The 17,339-nt window shown below is 52.6% G+C and overlaps 2 protein-coding genes across 2 annotated transcripts; one reads left to right on the forward strand and one right to left on the reverse strand.

The window, feature by feature from the left end:
• Positions 1-1,375: 1,375 nt before the first annotated feature.
• Positions 1,376-13,507, reverse strand: CCS (copper chaperone for superoxide dismutase). The gene is made up of 8 exons (XM_047878944.1): positions 13,366-13,507; positions 12,961-13,033; positions 7,073-7,210; positions 6,687-6,864; positions 6,110-6,170; positions 1,988-2,065; positions 1,813-1,916; positions 1,376-1,698 (listed from the first exon to the last, which is right to left on the reverse strand). The coding sequence occupies exons 1-8, from the start codon at positions 13,402-13,404 to the stop codon at positions 1,545-1,547; spliced, it is 825 nt and encodes a 274-aa protein (XP_047734900.1). The 5' UTR covers positions 13,405-13,507; the 3' UTR covers positions 1,376-1,544.
• A 122-nt stretch (positions 13,508-13,629) lies between these two features.
• Positions 13,630-16,737, forward strand: CCDC87 (coiled-coil domain containing 87). Its single transcript, XM_047878943.1, is given in 2 exon segments — positions 13,630-16,210; positions 16,212-16,737. Coding segments are annotated over 2 exon segments (2,553 nt in total). The 5' UTR covers positions 13,630-13,681; the 3' UTR covers positions 16,236-16,737.
• The last annotated feature ends 602 nt before the right edge of the window (positions 16,738-17,339 follow it).

The following is a 17,339-nucleotide window of genomic DNA, read 5'->3' on the forward strand; positions in this document are numbered from 1 at the left end:
TACATATGTGTCACCGTTGGGCCTTCAAGATGTTTGAAGAGTGTTCTGTGGTTTTAAACCAAAGTTTGAACACTACACGTTTAAGAGTTTAGAAGGTGGGGGGGGGGGGAAGGTTTAGAAGAGAGAAAAGCTAATGGGGGTGTTGCTCCCTTCAGTTTGCTAAGAGGTTTAGTCACAAAAGGGTTAATTCCAGCTGTCACTCCAGAAGGGAGGTGGGAGGAGGCCAGGGGCTGGCTGTGGGCAGCATCCAGGAGCAGCTCTTGCAATGCTCTGGAGGAAGAATAGGGGAGACAGCCTGGGCCCCATGCTTAAAAGGGTGGTTCCCAGGAATCAAGGGAGCTGGAAAGCAACAAGCATAGGTTTGGCAGCATAGGGCAAGAAAGAGCAGGGTTCAAGGGCTGGGGCTGGAGGCAAAGCCAGCAGCCGTGACCGAACAACAGGCAAGGCCGGGGGGAGTGGGAGCAGAGCCAGGCACATCTTAGCCAAGGCCAGCTAACTGTAAAACCGCCTGCCCGGTTCCAAGAAGGCAGGGTAAGGGGCAAAGTTTGTATTCTGACAGTCCACTGTGTCAAAAAAAACCCCCAGTTTTGTCATGGATGAGCAAGCATGACAAGGTCCAGTGGGGGGAAGGGTAGGGGGGCAAAACGGTAAGTGGGGAGGCCCAGAAAGCCTGGCCCCACACATTAGTCCTTGGATATTGGCCACCCCTGTGAGAGGAGGAGCTTGGCTGGGCAGCTTCCAGGGGCCCCGTTTGGCCTCAGATGCACAGCCACTGCTCCCTTGAACCTCCCATGTGCCACGTTCTGCGCCAAGCACTTTATTAGATTAATTAAGAGTCTTTTACTTGTGAGTAAAGAAATCAACTCAAGCCAGATTAATTTCAAAAGGGGGGAGGGGGCGCTGCATGGGGAAAATCCAGGAGTGTCTCTTGACCGCCCCCCCTCCCCGGTCAGGAAGTAGCTGGCCACAGGAAAGGCCCAGAGTGGGGACCCTGGAGCGTCTGGCATTATCCAACAACTCTCAGGTTCTCCCTGTGCGTCTGCCTCATCCCTCTCCTCAGCAGACAGTCTTTTTCTGATACTCAGTTGACAAGGCGGGGGGGAAGAGGGCCACCTGCAGCCCCCGTATTCCTATGTTACAGGTCCATCCACAGGGAGGAACTAAAGCAGGATCTGCCCTGACAGAAATATGAGTGCTGGGGCCCAGCACTGACCCTGAGGAGGAGGACGCAGCCCTCGGGAAGTGTGTGGATTTGAATCCAGTTTTGCTTGGCTCCAAAGCTAAGAGGTGGTCCTCAAAGGGAGGAGACAGGTAGGGGAACTGTGTTCACCAAGGCCATAAAGGGACGTTGTTGGGACACGGACAAAAGCCAACGTTCTGTATGAAAATAAAACTTTAATTTGCCAAGGCGCCATCACAGCAACCCCACACACCCTGTACCCGAGTTCTCCTGGGACTGGGCAAGCAGGGCCTCCCTGCCCGCTCTCTGCAAGTGGAGGTGCTCAGCTGGGAGAACAGTCACACATCCGAGGCTGAGGCCGTGCTCAGAGGTGGGCAGGGGACTTGGCCGGCTCCTTTCGTCCCTCACCAGCGATGGGTCGGTGTCGCTCCTCCCAGATAGTGAGGCCGTCGCAGGAGCAGATCTGCTTGGGGTTCTGGAAAAGGCCAGCGGAGCGTGCAATGATGCCACAGGCCAACCTGAGGAAGAATGTGTGGTCAGGAGCGGGCGCTGTAAACTGGTCTGGGCTCCTCCAGGGCTGCCCGTGCACCGCTGGCACAGCACAGCCTCCTGCCGGGGGTGGCATCACTCACCTCTCTCCTGAGTTCCCTGTGACCTTGGATAAGGGATGGCCACCCCGGCCCAGGTCGTCTTCTCCCTCATCGATGACCAGGCTTCGGCCAATCACATCCCATACCTTTGAGGGCAGATAACAGCCTCAGACAGTGGACCTGTTAGGAAAGGTCCCCACCCTCTTTTCCACCTCACCTTCAGCTGCTCATCCTCTATCCTGAAGACAGCTCGGCCATCAGTGTCAGCGCAGACATTCCCCAGGTCTCCTCGGTGCTGCGGTGACATACAGGGGTGAGGAGAGGGGCACGTGGGGCACAGCCACCAGCTTCTGGCTTCCCAGTATCCGATTCCCCTTCCCCAAAAGTATCAGTGCCCTCCTCTGGGTGCAGTCTGGTAAGATAAGGAATGGCCCAGGACACAGGATAGCAACTAGAGGCTCCCTCCCTGGGACTGAAATCCTGGCCAGTGACCCCCTTCCTAGGAAGTCATGCCCACTGGACCAGACTGTTTCTCCTACAAGGTTGTCACCCTCCCTGCAACCCAGCCTCAAAAGCCAGCCTGGTTCCTTCTTCTTTACAAGCCCGTTCTCCAGCCTCTTGTTGACTCTAAGCCCTTGGCGGTCTGCATGCAATTCCCCTGGGCTTAAGTTGGCCAGGTTTGGCTTCCTGACCACAGGAAGCAGCCAGCACTGGTCCCTGACTCCCAGCCTCCAGGAACACAGAGAAGAAACACAGGGAGCAAGGAGCCTATCCTGCCCTCCCCCAGAAGTTGGCTCTGCCTACCTTTTCCCTTTGAAGGTAATAACAAATGTCCTAACACATATACCAAGCACTTCCTCCATCAGACACACTTTGCTGGCATGCTGTAGCGTGCACATGCAGTCCTCACCCTCAAGGAGCTCGAAGCATGGTGGGGAGACAGACGTCGAACAGACTAGCGATTATGAAACACAGAGTTAGTACGGCAGTGAGTAGGTTTTTGCAGGTGACTGGACCTTACTGGTAAGTCACGGAAGCCCACGCCTGTACAGATAAATTGTGCCCAATCGGACGCTTTAGGCAGAAGCAAGTGCCTGTGCCTGTGCGGGCTGGTGCACATGACTTTGCTGTGAAGAATGGTCACAAAGCATGTCACTGGGAGACGGGGGTGACAAGCAGCAAGAAGTGCCACTTCTGCTTTATCTTGTTTTCCAGAGAGACATCTGCTGCTTACACCTGGCGCTTTTTGTTATCCTGCGGTGGGGGCCTTTATGGCAGAAAGATCAAGGAAGGGGAGGTGATACTGAGCCTTGACGAGCATCTTCAGGATTGGGCCGAGAGAGCAAGCAGCCTAGCAATACGGCTCAAGAGGCATGACCCAGCAGCACGGTCCACTCCTGCCCCTGCACTTGGGCAAGTAGAACTGGGCCGCAGGGCCTTGAATGTCACACCAAGCAGCTGGCCAGGGTCTATGCCCTTAGGAGCTGGGGAGCCAAGAAGGGCTTTGGGCAGGGGCATGGCATGGTTACTCTCTGCTTTGGGGCAACCTCTAGCACAGCTCATGAAGAGGAAGGATTGGGGGGAGGCAAGAGAAGGGAAGGCAGCTTGGGGACCAGTTACGAGAGGTGCAAAGGGACAGCCAGGCTCTGGTGTAAACCCCCACACTGAATTCACTTCCAGCTGGGCAAAAGCAGATGCAGAAATCCAAAAGGGACTTGTCAGTCACCACGGCAGCTTTGGCAGCCCAGCTCTTGCTCAAGTCTTTATCTCTATCAAGGACCTGTGGACAGTAGAGCAGCTGGCCCCAGCCCCTTCTCATCCCCCGCCCTGAGGGGGCCTGGGCTACAGCAAGGCTGCAAGATGGTCTCTCACCCTTCCGGTCTCCACTCCCTAACATAGTACTGCCAGTTCCCAACTGCTCCCTGTTGGTTCATGCCGCAGGGCCTCTGCCTATGGAGTCGCCCCCACCCCTACCCATCTGTGCCTGACATTCCCACTCTCTGTTCTTCACCTGCTTAATTCTTGCACAGCACCTTGCAAGGCTCGAGGTGCTCTAAGATGCACCTTCCCTGTACTGACGTCCCTCTGTGTTCTTCCACTGTGCACGTGCTAGACCTAGCATCACTTACTAGGCTAGGTTACAAGGATAGAATGGTTCCATCTTGGATGCCCTCTCTTGCGTACTCGCTCTGGGGGAAGCCCAGCTGCCGTGTTGTGAGCTGCCCTAGGAAGAGGCCCATGTGGCAAAGGACTGATGTCTCTGGCCAACAGCCAGGAAGGACCCAAGGCCTGCCAACAGTGACATGAGCCCTGCGATGATTGCAGCCCCAGCCAACACCTTGATTATAGTCACCCCAAGCCAGAGGCCCCCAGCTAAGCTGCACCCATGTTCCTGCTCCGGAGAAATGGAGATGAATGCTTGTTGTTTTAAACCCCCAAGTTGGGAATGATTTGATTCACAGCGATAGGTCACTGCTACACGGAGCACAAACACAGCACCACACAGTGGACCCGACAGAAACCCTTCTCTGACTTCCCAGGGTGGGAGGGGAAAGGAGTCAAACTTTTGACCATCGGAAATGTGAGGGAGCTGTCAAAAGTCCAAGAAATCAGGTACATGAGTTAAGAAACATGTACCATAGCTTCATTTGTCCTGTGGCAGAAGGCTACAAACCTTCATCAGATAGAAATTACAAATCCAGGAAGCCTGTGAGTCCTGGGAGGGTGTAAAGAGGGGCTGCCAGGTCCCAGGAGAGGGACCAGGCCCCAGAGCCTGCCCTGGTACTGAATCTCCGAGTGCAGAGGGAACACATACCCCAGAAGTGAAGGAGATGTGACCGGGTGTTAGGAAACATTAAATCCCTGAGTGAGGGCAATCATCCTGGATGACACCCAGGACAAAGGTTTAATTCAGTCTTCAACACCTTCTCTAACATTCACTAATCTCCACATAAAGGAGAAAAAGCAGGCCTTCCTCAGTTCTCAGACCTTGCAGGCCAGAACCCAGCAGGACTGCACTAACGTTTAGTTGGCCTCCAATGGTCATTTTTGCAATGACCCTGCTCTTATGGCTACAAGTACCGGTTTTCCATTCTCTGTGGCAGTATTAGGTTTCTTGTTAAAAATAAACCGACCTTAATTACATGAAACGATGTCTTGATTTGCTTCAAAATAATGGTGGAGAAAGGCTGGAGGTGTGGATGAAAAATGACTGGCCATGGGGCACCTGGGTGGCTCAGTCGGTTAAGCGTCCGACTTCGGCTCAGGTCATGATCACACGGTTTGTGAGTTCAAGCCCCATGTCGGGCTCTGTGCTGACAACCTGGAGCCTGGAGCCTGCTTCAGATTCTGTGTTTCCCTTGCTCTCTGCCCCTCCCCGACTCATGCTCTGTCTCTGTCTCTCAAAAATAAACATTAAAAAAAAAAAAAAAAAAAAACACTGGCCATGAATTGGTCACTGTTGAAACTGGGTGATAGGGACACGGGAGTTTAGGACAAGTTTCTCTCCTTTGCAATGTTTTAAACCTTCCATGATAGATTATAGCATTAAAAATAACCCAATCTGGGGCGCCTGGGTGGCTCAGTCGGTTGAGCATCCGGCTTCGGCTCAGGTCATGATCTCACGGTCCGTGAGTTTGAGCCCCACGTCAGGCTCTGTACCGACAGTTCAGAGCCTGGAGCCTGCTTCAGATTCTGTGTCTCCCTCTCTCTCTGCCCCTTCCCCGCTCATGCTCTGCCTCTGTCTCTCAAAACTGAATAAACATTAACAAAAATTAAAAAAAAAAAATAACCCAATTTACCTAAGGAAAAACCTGAGTTAACTTACAGGAAACTGTGGAATAACTAACAGAACAAGCAATACTCAGATAAGCAAAAACCAAGGCAGCATAGAACTCACTGCCGACGGGAAACAATTCTCTGGTGAAAAACAAAACTCCAAGCTGGGAGTTGCACCATCAGAAATGGCCTCTTTAGTTCAGGCAAAATCTTCAACTTCCACACCTTCAGTTCTCCAGAAAGCTTTCTCCCACTGCCCATGTCCTTGGGTTCAGGCTGGATCGGGTGCTTGCCCTGGGCTCCCGGGGCCTCCCACAGGCTCCTGCAAGGGTCATCTCACTGCTCTGCAACCATGGGGTCCTCAAGGGTCTCCCTCACCAGACTGTGAGCTCTTGGGGTCAGGCCTCAACCACAGGGAGGGTCAATGTTTCTAAACTGGAACAAAATAAAATGAGGGGACCCCACCAAAATGGAATTGTCTGCTAACGCCCCAGGAGCAACCTGCCCTGCCTGAGGCCTCGGGCCCCCTTGCAGCCTAAACTTCACCCAGATGGACACTCACCCGGTCAGAGTCCTCGGGGCCCCCATGAGATGCTCCATCAGGGTTAAAGTGGTCTCCACAGCTAAGAACAAAAGGTAAGCAGGAGGGCAGCAAAACAGTGGCTCGCAGGCCATCCTCTCTATTTATTTCACCCACTCACTCAGCAAACAGACTTACTCTGTACCAGGCTCTGGGTTGAGGGCACTGAGAAGAATCAGATGTGGGTTCTCCCCTCAATAAAGTTTTGGGGGAGACACAGATGAGTAAGCAACTAATTGCATCACAGCATGACAAACACCATGACACGGAGACCTGCCCTTCTGTGTCTAGTAGGAGTTACTTCCTTCTCAGAGGCAGTAAGGTGGCTACGAGCAGGAATATCAAGGTTCAAATCCCACCCTACCATGTACATGCCCTGGGGCCTTTGACTGAGCCTCAGTTTCCTCATCTGTAGACTGGGTGTGTGTGTATATGCCTTACAGTACTTGTGAGGAACAAGTGCGAAAGCCTGTGTAGACGGCCGAACACAGCCTCTGCACGGAGTGGGTGCACAACTGGGGGAATGAAGATGCCACCGGGGAAGTTACAGATGACTTACCTGCTGCAGTTCCCTGTGAGGTCCCCAAACTGATGGACGTGGAGTCCGTGCGGCCCAGGCTCCAGGCCATCAATGGTCCCCTCGATGAGGCAGCGCTCAGGGGTCAGCTGTAGGAAGCGCACCACCCCTTGCACAGGGCCAGGCCCCTCCAGAATGGCAACTGCTGCCCCCAGATTCTCTGCAAGGTTATCAGGACACCTGGGCTGGCTCGCCACCTCAGCCCCACACCTTCATCAGCTCAAAAAGGGCAAGGAGAGAGCCCCGCATGACTCTCATGCCTTCCCCAAGGCCACCTGAACCCCCAACCTCCGAATCCTACAGTTTAGATGTGTACCAGCCCCCTCCCTCCCAGAGAAGCCAAGGCCAGGGCTGTAGCGGCTACTCACGCAATAGGCCACTGCCCATGCCCTTGAGCACCGCCTGCCGCCCTGTGCCTTCTAAAAGGGCCTGCACCTCCTGGCTGGGCAGGGTGGTCTGCACCAGGACCATCTGGTTCTCCAACTGCACCTCCACACTCTGGACACCTGTGGGGAGAGGGGGGGCGCGGGCAGCAGAGGGCTGACACCCCATCCACATCTTCACCCACCTCCCCACGGCTGGAGGCAAGCTGGGAAGCTGCCTGCTGGCTGTTTAAGGCCCTCAACCTCTCTGAGTCTGTGTCTTTATAAATAAAGTGGGGACAATGCCACCTCACCTCCAGGGTTATTGTGTGTCCCTGTTATAAGCCAGGAGTTATTTGTAACTTAAGAAACACAGGTAATTACTTAAGATGTTTGCATAAAAGCGGGCCATCAGTATTTCATTATTTATGATAGCCCAGAGGAGAAAACAACCCACATGCCCATCAACTGATGAATGTGCATCCAGGGGCGCCCGTGTGGCTCAGCCGATTGAGCGTCCAACTTAGGCTCAGGTCATGATCTCACGGTTCATGGGTTCGAGCCCCACATCAGGCTCACTTCTGTCAGCGTGGAGCCTGCTTCGGATCCTTTGTCCCACCCCCCACCCCCAACCCCGTCCCTCCTCCGCTGGTACTATCTCAAAACTAAACAAACATTAAAAAAAAGGAAATGTGCATCAATACAATGGAATATTTCTCAACCATAAAGAGATAAAAAGGAATCAAAGGGCTGATAATGCTACCACAGGGATGCACCTAGAAAATATCATGTTAAGTGAGAATCAGTCACAGAAGACCACACATTAGATGATGCCATTATGGACAAAACGTCCAAAATAGGAAAACCTATAGAGACAACAGATTGGGGGGTGGGGGAGTAGGAGGGTGATCGCCAAAGTGTACAATTCCTCCATGAGGCGATGAAATGTACAATTGATAGTGGTGATGGCTGCACAACCCTGATCATATTAAAAACCACTGAATTGTATACTTAAAATGGGTGTATTTTAGGATATCTGAATTACCTATCAACAAAACTGTCACACACACCTAAAAGGGGGGGCTGGGTGGTTAAATGTCAGACTCTTGGTGTGGGCTCAGCTCAAAATCTCACATTTCGCGACATCGAGCCCCATGTCAGGCTCCACACTGACAGCACGGAGCCTGCTTGGGGTTCTCTCTTTCCTTCTCACTCTGCCCCTGCTCCTGTTCTCTCCCTCTCTCTCAAAGTAAATTAATTTAAAAGGGCAGGGGGCTGGGGCACCTGGGTGGCTCAGTTGGTTGAGTGTCCAACTCTTGATCTTGGATCAGGTCATGATCCCAGGGTCAAGAGATTGAGCCCTGCATTGGGCTCTGTGCTGAGAGTGGAGCCTGCTTGAGATTCTCTCTCTTTCTCTCCCTCTGCCCCTCCCTACTGCGTGCACATGTGCTCCCTCCCTAAAATAAAATAAAATAAAATAAAATAAAATAAAATAAAATAAAATAAATAAAAGGGGGGTGCTATCACCATCATCATGAGAGCTAACATTTCCACACATGTACTGTGGGCTTTTTATACTCTACCCATATTAGCTCATTTGATACTCAAGTAACCCTGTGAGGTGGGTACTAACATCCCTGTTTTACAGATGAGAAAACTGCAGAGACTTAAAGAACTTTGCTCAAATGCACGGTGTAGTAAATCAGGGAACTGGAATTCATCTCAGGCAGCCTAGCTCTGGAAACCCGCCCAGACACTCCGCTCACCCTGAGAAGCAGCCCCTCCTCTGTCCTCCTGTAGGGGCTCCCTTTTCCCCCAAGTAACTCACGCTGCACTGCTTACAGTCCCCTGTGAGTGCAGGAGCGCTGTGTGGTCCACAGGGGTCAGCCTCCAAAGTCAGTGTGTCTCAGGTGCCCTCCAAATCCCTGAAATGACCCTATGTACACACAGACTGCGGGATGATTGACCCACGCCTAGCTTTGAGGGCCATTGAGCCGACTCAAAGAAGGAAGAGAAGGGGCTTCTCTTTCATTCAGATATTTGGCCCTCCCAAGCCTTTCAAGAGAGCTCTCAAACCCTTAGCCAGCACACGGGTGATGGGTTGGGAACTATAATGCAGCTTTCACCTGCAGGACTTCCACCGTTCTGCTTTCAACTTAGTAAATGTGTCCATTGCTCTGCAGGTTAAGCCCAGGGGAGCCGTGGGCCATCCAGAGAACAAAGGTTAAATAAGCCATTTCACCCTTTTGAGCTGGTGCCCTGTGAACTGAAAGCTACACGGACTACTGGTTTTCCCTTCATCTTTGGTTTCCCTCCTGCATATTCTTTCAACAAATGTGTGCTAGGCATGGAGGAGGCCAGGGTCAGGAAAAGCGTTGGTCCTTGTCCTCAGGGAGCTCACAGGCTGTGGGAGAAGCCAGACTCCGAAGCCAGACTCCCTATGGATTAACCATCAGGCAGAGATGGGAATAACAGCCCAGGGGGCAAAACTGGGAAATGCTATCAGGGAGAGGTAGCACCTAAGGGACAGGAATCTCTCTCACAGGCTTGTGTCTTCGGATCCCCTGCAGCAGCAGCGACACTGTTGGGGGCACGGGGGAGGGGCAGAATTTGTAAGACATCAGACGAACACATGCATCCCCTCTCCTGCAAGTACAGGGTGACTCTGTGAGAAGAAAACCCTCCAATTACCAAACTGGCCCTCACTTCAAACAAAATTCTATCCTGAGCCACCAGGTAGCCTGTGAACCGTTGGGCGCTCTGGGTCCACTTAGAGATGCCTTTGGATGCCAATGGCTGCAAAGGGCGTACAGGGAGGATAATGGGGGAACTCTTGTGGTCTGACTCCAGGGTACGCCAAGAGCTGTGCTCTGTCTGACACACATCAGGATGATGATACTGTCCTCATCTGGCAGGTGAGGAGACGAGGCCGGGAGGGGGGCACCACTGGCTTGGAAGGCAGCCTGTCCAGCCCCAAAGCTGATGTTTGGTCTCCTTGCCCCACAGAAAGTAAGGTTGAGCCCCTAAGGCTGATGTTCTGAGGCTCCTGGGGCTCAGATAAGCACACAGTGTGAGGAACTTTTTTATTTGCCTTAATTGACGAGCATACACTAAGCACCTGCCACGTGCCATGTTCCAGGCAGTGCAAATAAACAGGGAACAAGTCAGGTCACATCTCTGACCCATGAAATGGCACGTGTTCCAGTGCAGGGACACAAATGCCCAATACACACACAACAGAGTTTCAGATAGTGAAAAGCGTGATCAATGAAACAGGTGATAGGGAACAAATGCGGGGCAAGCCACTTAGACTGGTCAAGGAAGGTCTCCTTGAACCTCTAAGTGAGGGCCTGAATGTAGTCAGGTAAGAGTATTCCAACAGAGGGAACAACGCTGGCAAAGACCTTGAGGCAGGAACACCGACATGTTCTAAGAAGAGAGGAAGGCCAATGTGGCTAGAGCTGAGAGTAAACAGATACAGGGTGCCAGGGTGGCTCAGTTGGTTAAGCATCCAATTCTTGATTTTGGCTCAGGTCATGATCTCAGGGTCATGAGATTTAGTCCTGCTTTGGGCTCCGCACTGGGCATGGAACCTGCTTAAGATTCTCTCTCTCCCTCTGGTCCTTCCCTGCTCATGCATATTCTCTCTCTCTAATAAATAAATTAAGTAAGTAAGTGAATAGTTAGATATGAAGCTGTAAGTGGAGACCAGTCAAGCAAGGCCCAAAAGGAAAGAATCTGGATTTTAATTTTAATGCAACGGGAGGCCACTGGGAGAAGCCACAGTGTATAGTGGTTAAGAATGTGGACTCTGGGGGGGCCTGGATGGCTCGGTCGGTTAAGCATCTGACTTCGGCTCAGGTCATGATCTCGCGGTTCGTGAGTTCGAGCCCCACGTCGGGCTCTGTGCTGACAGCTCAGAGCCTGGAGCCTGTTTCGGATTCTGTGTCTCCCTCTCTCTCTGCTCCTCCCCTGTTCATGCTCTGTCTCTGTCTCAAAAATAAATAAACGTTAAAAAAAAAAAAAAGAATGTGGACTCTGGAGTTGAAATTCTGAGTCTGCCACATACCGGATGTGTGGCCTTAGCCAAGTTACTCAACCTTTCTGTCGAGTTTTCTATTCAGTTTGTTCATCTGCAAATGGAGATACTACTACCTTCTTCAGAGAAATATTAAAGGCCTAAATGAGCAGTGCTTGGCCCATGGGACGCTCTCAAACATTATTACTTCTGGAGGATTTTAAGTAGGGCAGTGATATCATCTAAGTCACAATTTTAAAAATCACCTTGGCTTTTGTATGGAAAAGCTATTGGAGGGGGCTACAGAGGCAACAGGGAGCACAAAGATGAGGTTCTTGTGTGGTTCAGGGAGAGCTAAGGTGACCTGGATTGGTGTGAAGGCCAATGTATGGAAAAAGAGAGGCTAACTTCTGAATATATTTTAGATATACAGCAGACAAAACTTTCTGATGGACTGGCTTCCATGCAAGTGGGTTCCTCTTCTGGGGTCTCCTAAGAGCTGATTCTCTGCTTCTCAAGTGGGAGGGCCCCAGTGGGAAGCTCCCTGTAACTATGCACTTCCTCAACTCTTGACCTTGGTCTGAACCAAGAAGGCTGGCTCCCCAGCTGAGCAAGATTCAGTGCAGCTGGTGCAGAGTGAGGCCAGGCCAGCCCTTGTTTAGCTCAAAGCCTAGTAAGAAAGAAAACATAAGACCACAGGGAACTCTAAGACGTGTGACAAGGGTTCAAGGAAGTGAGCCTTGGGCTTGGAGCTTCTCCCACTTATTTACGAGAAGAGCAGAACCCTCTTCTCCAAAGCCCCAGGCCTCCCAGAAAGGGCAAATCTCTCTCTCTCACTCTCTCTCACTCTCTCTCTCTCTCTCTCTCTCTCTCTCTCTCTCTCTCTCTCTGCTTCAATATCTGTCCCCGAATGCCTCTGCCCAATCAGATTGCCACCTGTAAGCCCTTCCTCTCATAATTTCTAAGATTTAGTGAGCTCTTGCTACATGCCAAAGATTTTTCTAAAGTGCTTTACATGTATTAGCTAACTTATTCTTCATGACAGTCCTGAAGAGTAGCTTATGGCCATTTAAATGGTGAAGAAACAGGCCCAAGTAGTAACATGCATGAAGTCTAAGTGCCGTTCAGTGGCAAAGAGGAGATCTGACCACAAACATTCTGACTCGAGAGCACATACCCTTACCCACTACTGCTGCCCTATACAGGCTAAGTGCCATCACTGCCCTAGCTTCAGAACCCATCTCATTCATCTCCTCTCAGAACTGCTCTTCCATGAGCAAGGCGTCCATGCTTATCATTACCTGAGGGCAGACTGTGTCTGAAACATTTGTGAACACTTCTCCCTAAAAAGCCCCCAGTGTCTGGTCCATACCTGCTGAATGACTGGATGAACATTTAACAGAATCAAAGGAAGGCAGTTCCCAGTGCCTTTGCCCTCTCAGATATTTCTGTTGTGCAAGGTCACCTCCAGACCAGTTAACTGGCTTATGAGAATCAGGAGCTGCATGGGATGGAACACGGCCAAGGCTGCTGTTTGCGTTGTCAAGATTACGCTGTTGGGCAAGCAAGAGCCGCCGCCGTATCCAGGGAACGCCCTCTGTAGGTGGGGCTATCTATCCTCTGCCTAGCTCCTCATTCCCTGGGCACCTGAGATGCACAATACCAGTGTGTCAGGGCCGGTAGAGGGCTCTGGCAGGGCAGGCTTGAGATCTGTACTCTAGGCTCTGCCTCTGCATCTCCGTATGACTCTGAGAACATTCCTTCCTGTCTCTGGGTCTCAATTTCTACACCTGTAAATGGGAGTAGGGTTGGTCCAAGAGACTTGCCGGCTCCTTCCAGAGGCCTCAAGACTGTCCGCAGTTTTTCTGGCTCTTACCTGCCACCCCTTGTAGGGACGTGCGCACCGCGTCCACGCAGCTCTCGCAAGTCATCTGCACCGCGAACTCCAGCTGCAAGGGCGTCAGGGACGCGCAGATGAGAGCTGGGGACCCCTTCTGCGTGACCCTGCTTCATTACCTCCCCTATGGCCGCCCCGAAGGCCTAGGAAAACGTCTTCACGTGACCCCTCCTCAAGCGCCCTCATTATCAGTCATGATCGTTCCGGGACCAGCACGCCAACCCTCCAACGTCAACGCCAAGAGCCCCGCAAGTCTCGAAGCGGTTTTCCGGGGAGGTCCCAGGCCCCGCCCCGGGTGCCTACTCTTTCCCTTCTTCCTGCGTTAACCCCGGGGTCCGAGGCTCTCTGCCCAGGGAGGCTCCCACACGAGGCCTCGACCCTCACCGTGCAGGCGGTCCCGCGGTCCCCGGAGTCCGAAGCCATCCCGGACCCAGTCACCTGCCAGAAGACCTGAACTGCTCGAGGTCTCGGAGGCAAACCTCCAACTGCGTCGCGGAGAGGCGGGGCCTCGGAAGTCACATTTTGCCCCGCCTCCTGGTGCGCGCGCACGTAACACCCCTCCCGCACGTCTCGCTTTGGCACTCACCGGCTGCGCAGGCGCACTCGGGCCATCCGACCCCTGGTTGCCTTAGTGACCCCTGGTTGCCTTAGGATCCTCCGGCGCCCTTCTGGCCAGACCTCCTGTGCCGCCAGCGCTAAAATGGAGCCCTATAAGCCGGACCCCGAGCTCCAGCGGTTTTACCACCGGTTGCTGTGTCCGCTGTCGCTCTTCCCCCGCAAGGCGACATGCTCAGAATCTCAGAAGCGCCTTCCGCCGGAGGTGCCGATGCTGCTGCCCTCGCCGGTCTCACGGCTGACGGCGGAGTCTCTGTGCCGCCAGGTGGCCGAGCGGCTGGCCAATAGTGGGCTGGCGGTGCGCGTGCCTACCGAAAGTCGTCTCCGTTTCACTCAGGTCATCCTGGACGAGCTCAAGTGCAGCTGGCAGGAGCCTCCCCCCGAACCTAGTCTGAACCACTTGAACAACCAGAGACTGCGAAAGCGACTCCAGGTCTACGTGCTGCTCAGCAGTGAGCAGCTCTTCCTACACTACCTGCACCTGCTGAACACCATGTCGACCCCCGCAAGTGTCTTCACTGAATCAGCCACGCTCACCCGTTTAACCGCCAGGCTCGCCAAGGACTGCACAATCTTTCTTACCAGCCCTGAGGTCTATCATTGCTTGTTCGCCGACTTCCTCACCCTGCTGAAGGTAGAGCAGGCCCACCGCGGCATGCACAAGCTGCGCCCTGTAGGCTCCACTGGGGCTTTCGAGCTTTTCCCTAGCCCATTGCTTCACAGCTCCGGCTTCGCCCAAGTACCGTGCTGCACCCTCAACCTGAACTATCTCATCCAACTCAGCCGCCCGCGGGAGTTTCTCAGTGAGCCTGAACTGGATCCACTGAAGGAACTGAAGTCCATCCCGCAACTGAAGAAGAAGAAGCCTCTCCAATGGCTGTCCTCCGTGCAGAAGAGGAGAGAAAGCGACTTCAGTTCCGCACCGATTGTGTCACCGCCCAGGTACTCTGTGACTCCCACCAGCGGGGCTCCCCCTACCTCCCACTTGCCCCTCTGCTCCCAGTTCCAGAGGGGCCAGTCCATGCCCTCTCTGCGGGAGGGCTGGAAGCTAGCAGATGAATTGGGCGTCCCTCCACTCCCCCCTCGCCCCTTAACCCCGTTGGTCCTGGCGCCAGAGAGCAAACCAGAGCTGGCAGGGGACACGGTGGCTGAGGACCTGAAGCAGATGATAAATAACATGAAATTGGAGAGGACTCACTACTCATCACTGGACACAGGCCTGCCCCCACTCCTAGGGGCCCTGACCCGCCGCCCAGCTGCAGCACATCGCCTGGAGGAGCTGCAGAGAATGTTGAAGGGCCTCGAAGAGGAAGAAGCCACTGGGCAGTGGGGCCTCCAGTGCCCCAAATCCCTTCCATTTCAACCACAGCCGGTGACTGTTACTTTGAAGCTAGGAAATCAGGTTGTGGTCCAAGCAGCTGCTGTGCAGGTCTCTGAGAGAAACTTTTTGGACTCCTTCCACGTTGACAGGGCCGGAGTTCTATACAACCACCTGGCTGGTGAACTAGAACCCAAACTTATTGAGGAAATGGATGTTGGTTGCTTTGTTGGCAATAACATCAGGGAGGTCTACAAGGAGTTGATGAGCCGTGTCTCTCTTGACCACTTCTCTTTTGACCAGGGACCCCTCATTGAGCCTGCGGCCAATAAAGACTGGTCAACGTATCTGTCCTCAGCCTTTCTACATCAAGAAAAACAGCATCGCGTCATCAATCCCAAGTTAGCTGGACTTTATTCCCAGAGAGCAAACATTTTACAGTCCACCTCTGATAAGATATCCTCCCTCACGTCACTGCAAGCAAGCAAAGGCTGGGAGAAGTGGTCAAACAAAGCCTCATGGGTGAACTGGTGGAAAGCCACCTTGTCGGTGAGTGACTACTTCAAGTACCTCACCAGCCAGGAGACAGATTTCCTCCACGTCATCTTCCAAATGTATGAAGAGGATGTTCCTGTGGAGGTCAAGGCCCCTGTCAGAGAGTCCGTAAAGATTCGGCGCCCACCTCCCTTGCAGGAAGATGAAGAACCAGACTTTGTGCCAGGAGAGTGGGACTGGAACACCGTGCTGGGGCACAGGCTAGGAACTGAGATGAGCGGCCCCCTGGGAGAACCCTACAAAATCCTGAGTCTGCAGAAGCGTCTGGAGCGGCTGTGGTCCATGCTTGAGGTCCCTGACAAGGATCGGCTGGACATGGCCATCAAGTACAGCTCCAACGCTCGTCTGAGGCAGCTGCCTTCGTTGGTGAGCGCCTGGGAGCAAGCCCTGAAACCCATTCAGCTGCGGGAAATGTTGATGGGGAAACTGGAATGGTTTGAGCGACAAGCCTCTGACCCCAACCGCTTCTTCCAAAAGACTGACATGGACCTGAGTCGCCTCCTGGGGGAGAATCAGTTCCGCAGCCACCTACACAGAAAGATCAGTCTAGTGCAGACCCCTCTGGCTTCCCTCCTGGAGGAGATTGAGTTAGTTTTTGGTGAGCCAGTGACCTTTAAGGGGCGGCGATACTTGGACAAGATGAAGCATGACAAGGTGGAGATGCTCTACTGGCTACAGCAGCGGCGACGGGTCCGCCACCTGGCCCGGGCTCAGAAAGCCTCCCACCAGCCAGGGCTGTTCCAGAAGCTCAGCAGCCAGCCTCTAATAGCTCCTGGGAATACTCCCATTATTCTTTGACAAGGCCAAGTGCCCTCAAATCCCCCCCTCACCCCCAAGCATCCAGCAGATCCTCCAGACCCCTTGGGTGCTTTAGAAGATATAGGAGTGCAGGATTCAGGAACATTGTTTTCCAACTACCAAGGGACTGAGATTAATACTTTATTTTGACGTGAGGTTCTCATAATGCATCCCCAAGCCCAGAAACCCAGTATACCCCTTTATTTCAAGCCATGCACAATAGAGCCAAAATCTCATATATCAAAAGAACCGAGACTCTCCCTTGGAGTTCCTTGTAATGGGAAATGTCAGACAGAGGAAAACCTTCGCCTTTGGAACACCTCAGCTTAGCATTTATCATACTACATTAAATTGGCTGATTAGAGTCCCAAATCAGGAGGTTCTGTGGCATGATGCTTATGAGCTATTGCTCTTGGGGTGTCAGGGTGGCTCAGTCAAGCATCCGACTCTTGATTTCAGGTAATGATCTCACGGTTCATGGGCTCGAGCCCCACGTAAGGCTCTGGGCTGACTGCATGGAGCCTGCTTGGGAGTCTTTCTTCTTCTCTCTCAGCCTCTCCCATGCTCATGTGCATGCTCTCCCTCAAAAATAAATGAATAAACGTTAAGAAAATGATAATAAAAGAGCTGGGGCCCTGGAGTAGGAAATATGGATTTAAATCCTGGCTTTGTAACCTCAGCCAAATTACCTAACTCCTCTGTACCTGGACCATCATATGTCAGATAAAGGGGCTAGGTCCAGCTCGTTACTTACACTTCTAGGATCCTGTTGGTAGAGGTAAAAATCTGTATTACATTTTTACCAGTTCACACAAGCACGTGGTACAAAGAACAATAAGGGTATATACTGAAAAGTGAGTCTCCTTCCCATCCCTACCTCCCATACCCCAGTTCCCCCACTGTGGGACCATCACCAGATCTTGTGCATCTTTGAGCACCTACTAGGTGACACATGCTTGGTCTGTATCACTAAACAACAAAGATCCCTACCCTTCGTACAGTATATACCTACGTTACTTGGGAGAAACAGACCATAAACCGTAAACATAGTACCCAAGCACACAGAATAATA

Source organism: Prionailurus viverrinus, chromosome D1 (assembly GCF_022837055.1).
Source record: "Prionailurus viverrinus isolate Anna chromosome D1, UM_Priviv_1.0, whole genome shotgun sequence".
In the NCBI taxonomy this organism is placed as follows: domain Eukaryota; kingdom Metazoa; phylum Chordata; class Mammalia; order Carnivora; family Felidae; genus Prionailurus; species Prionailurus viverrinus.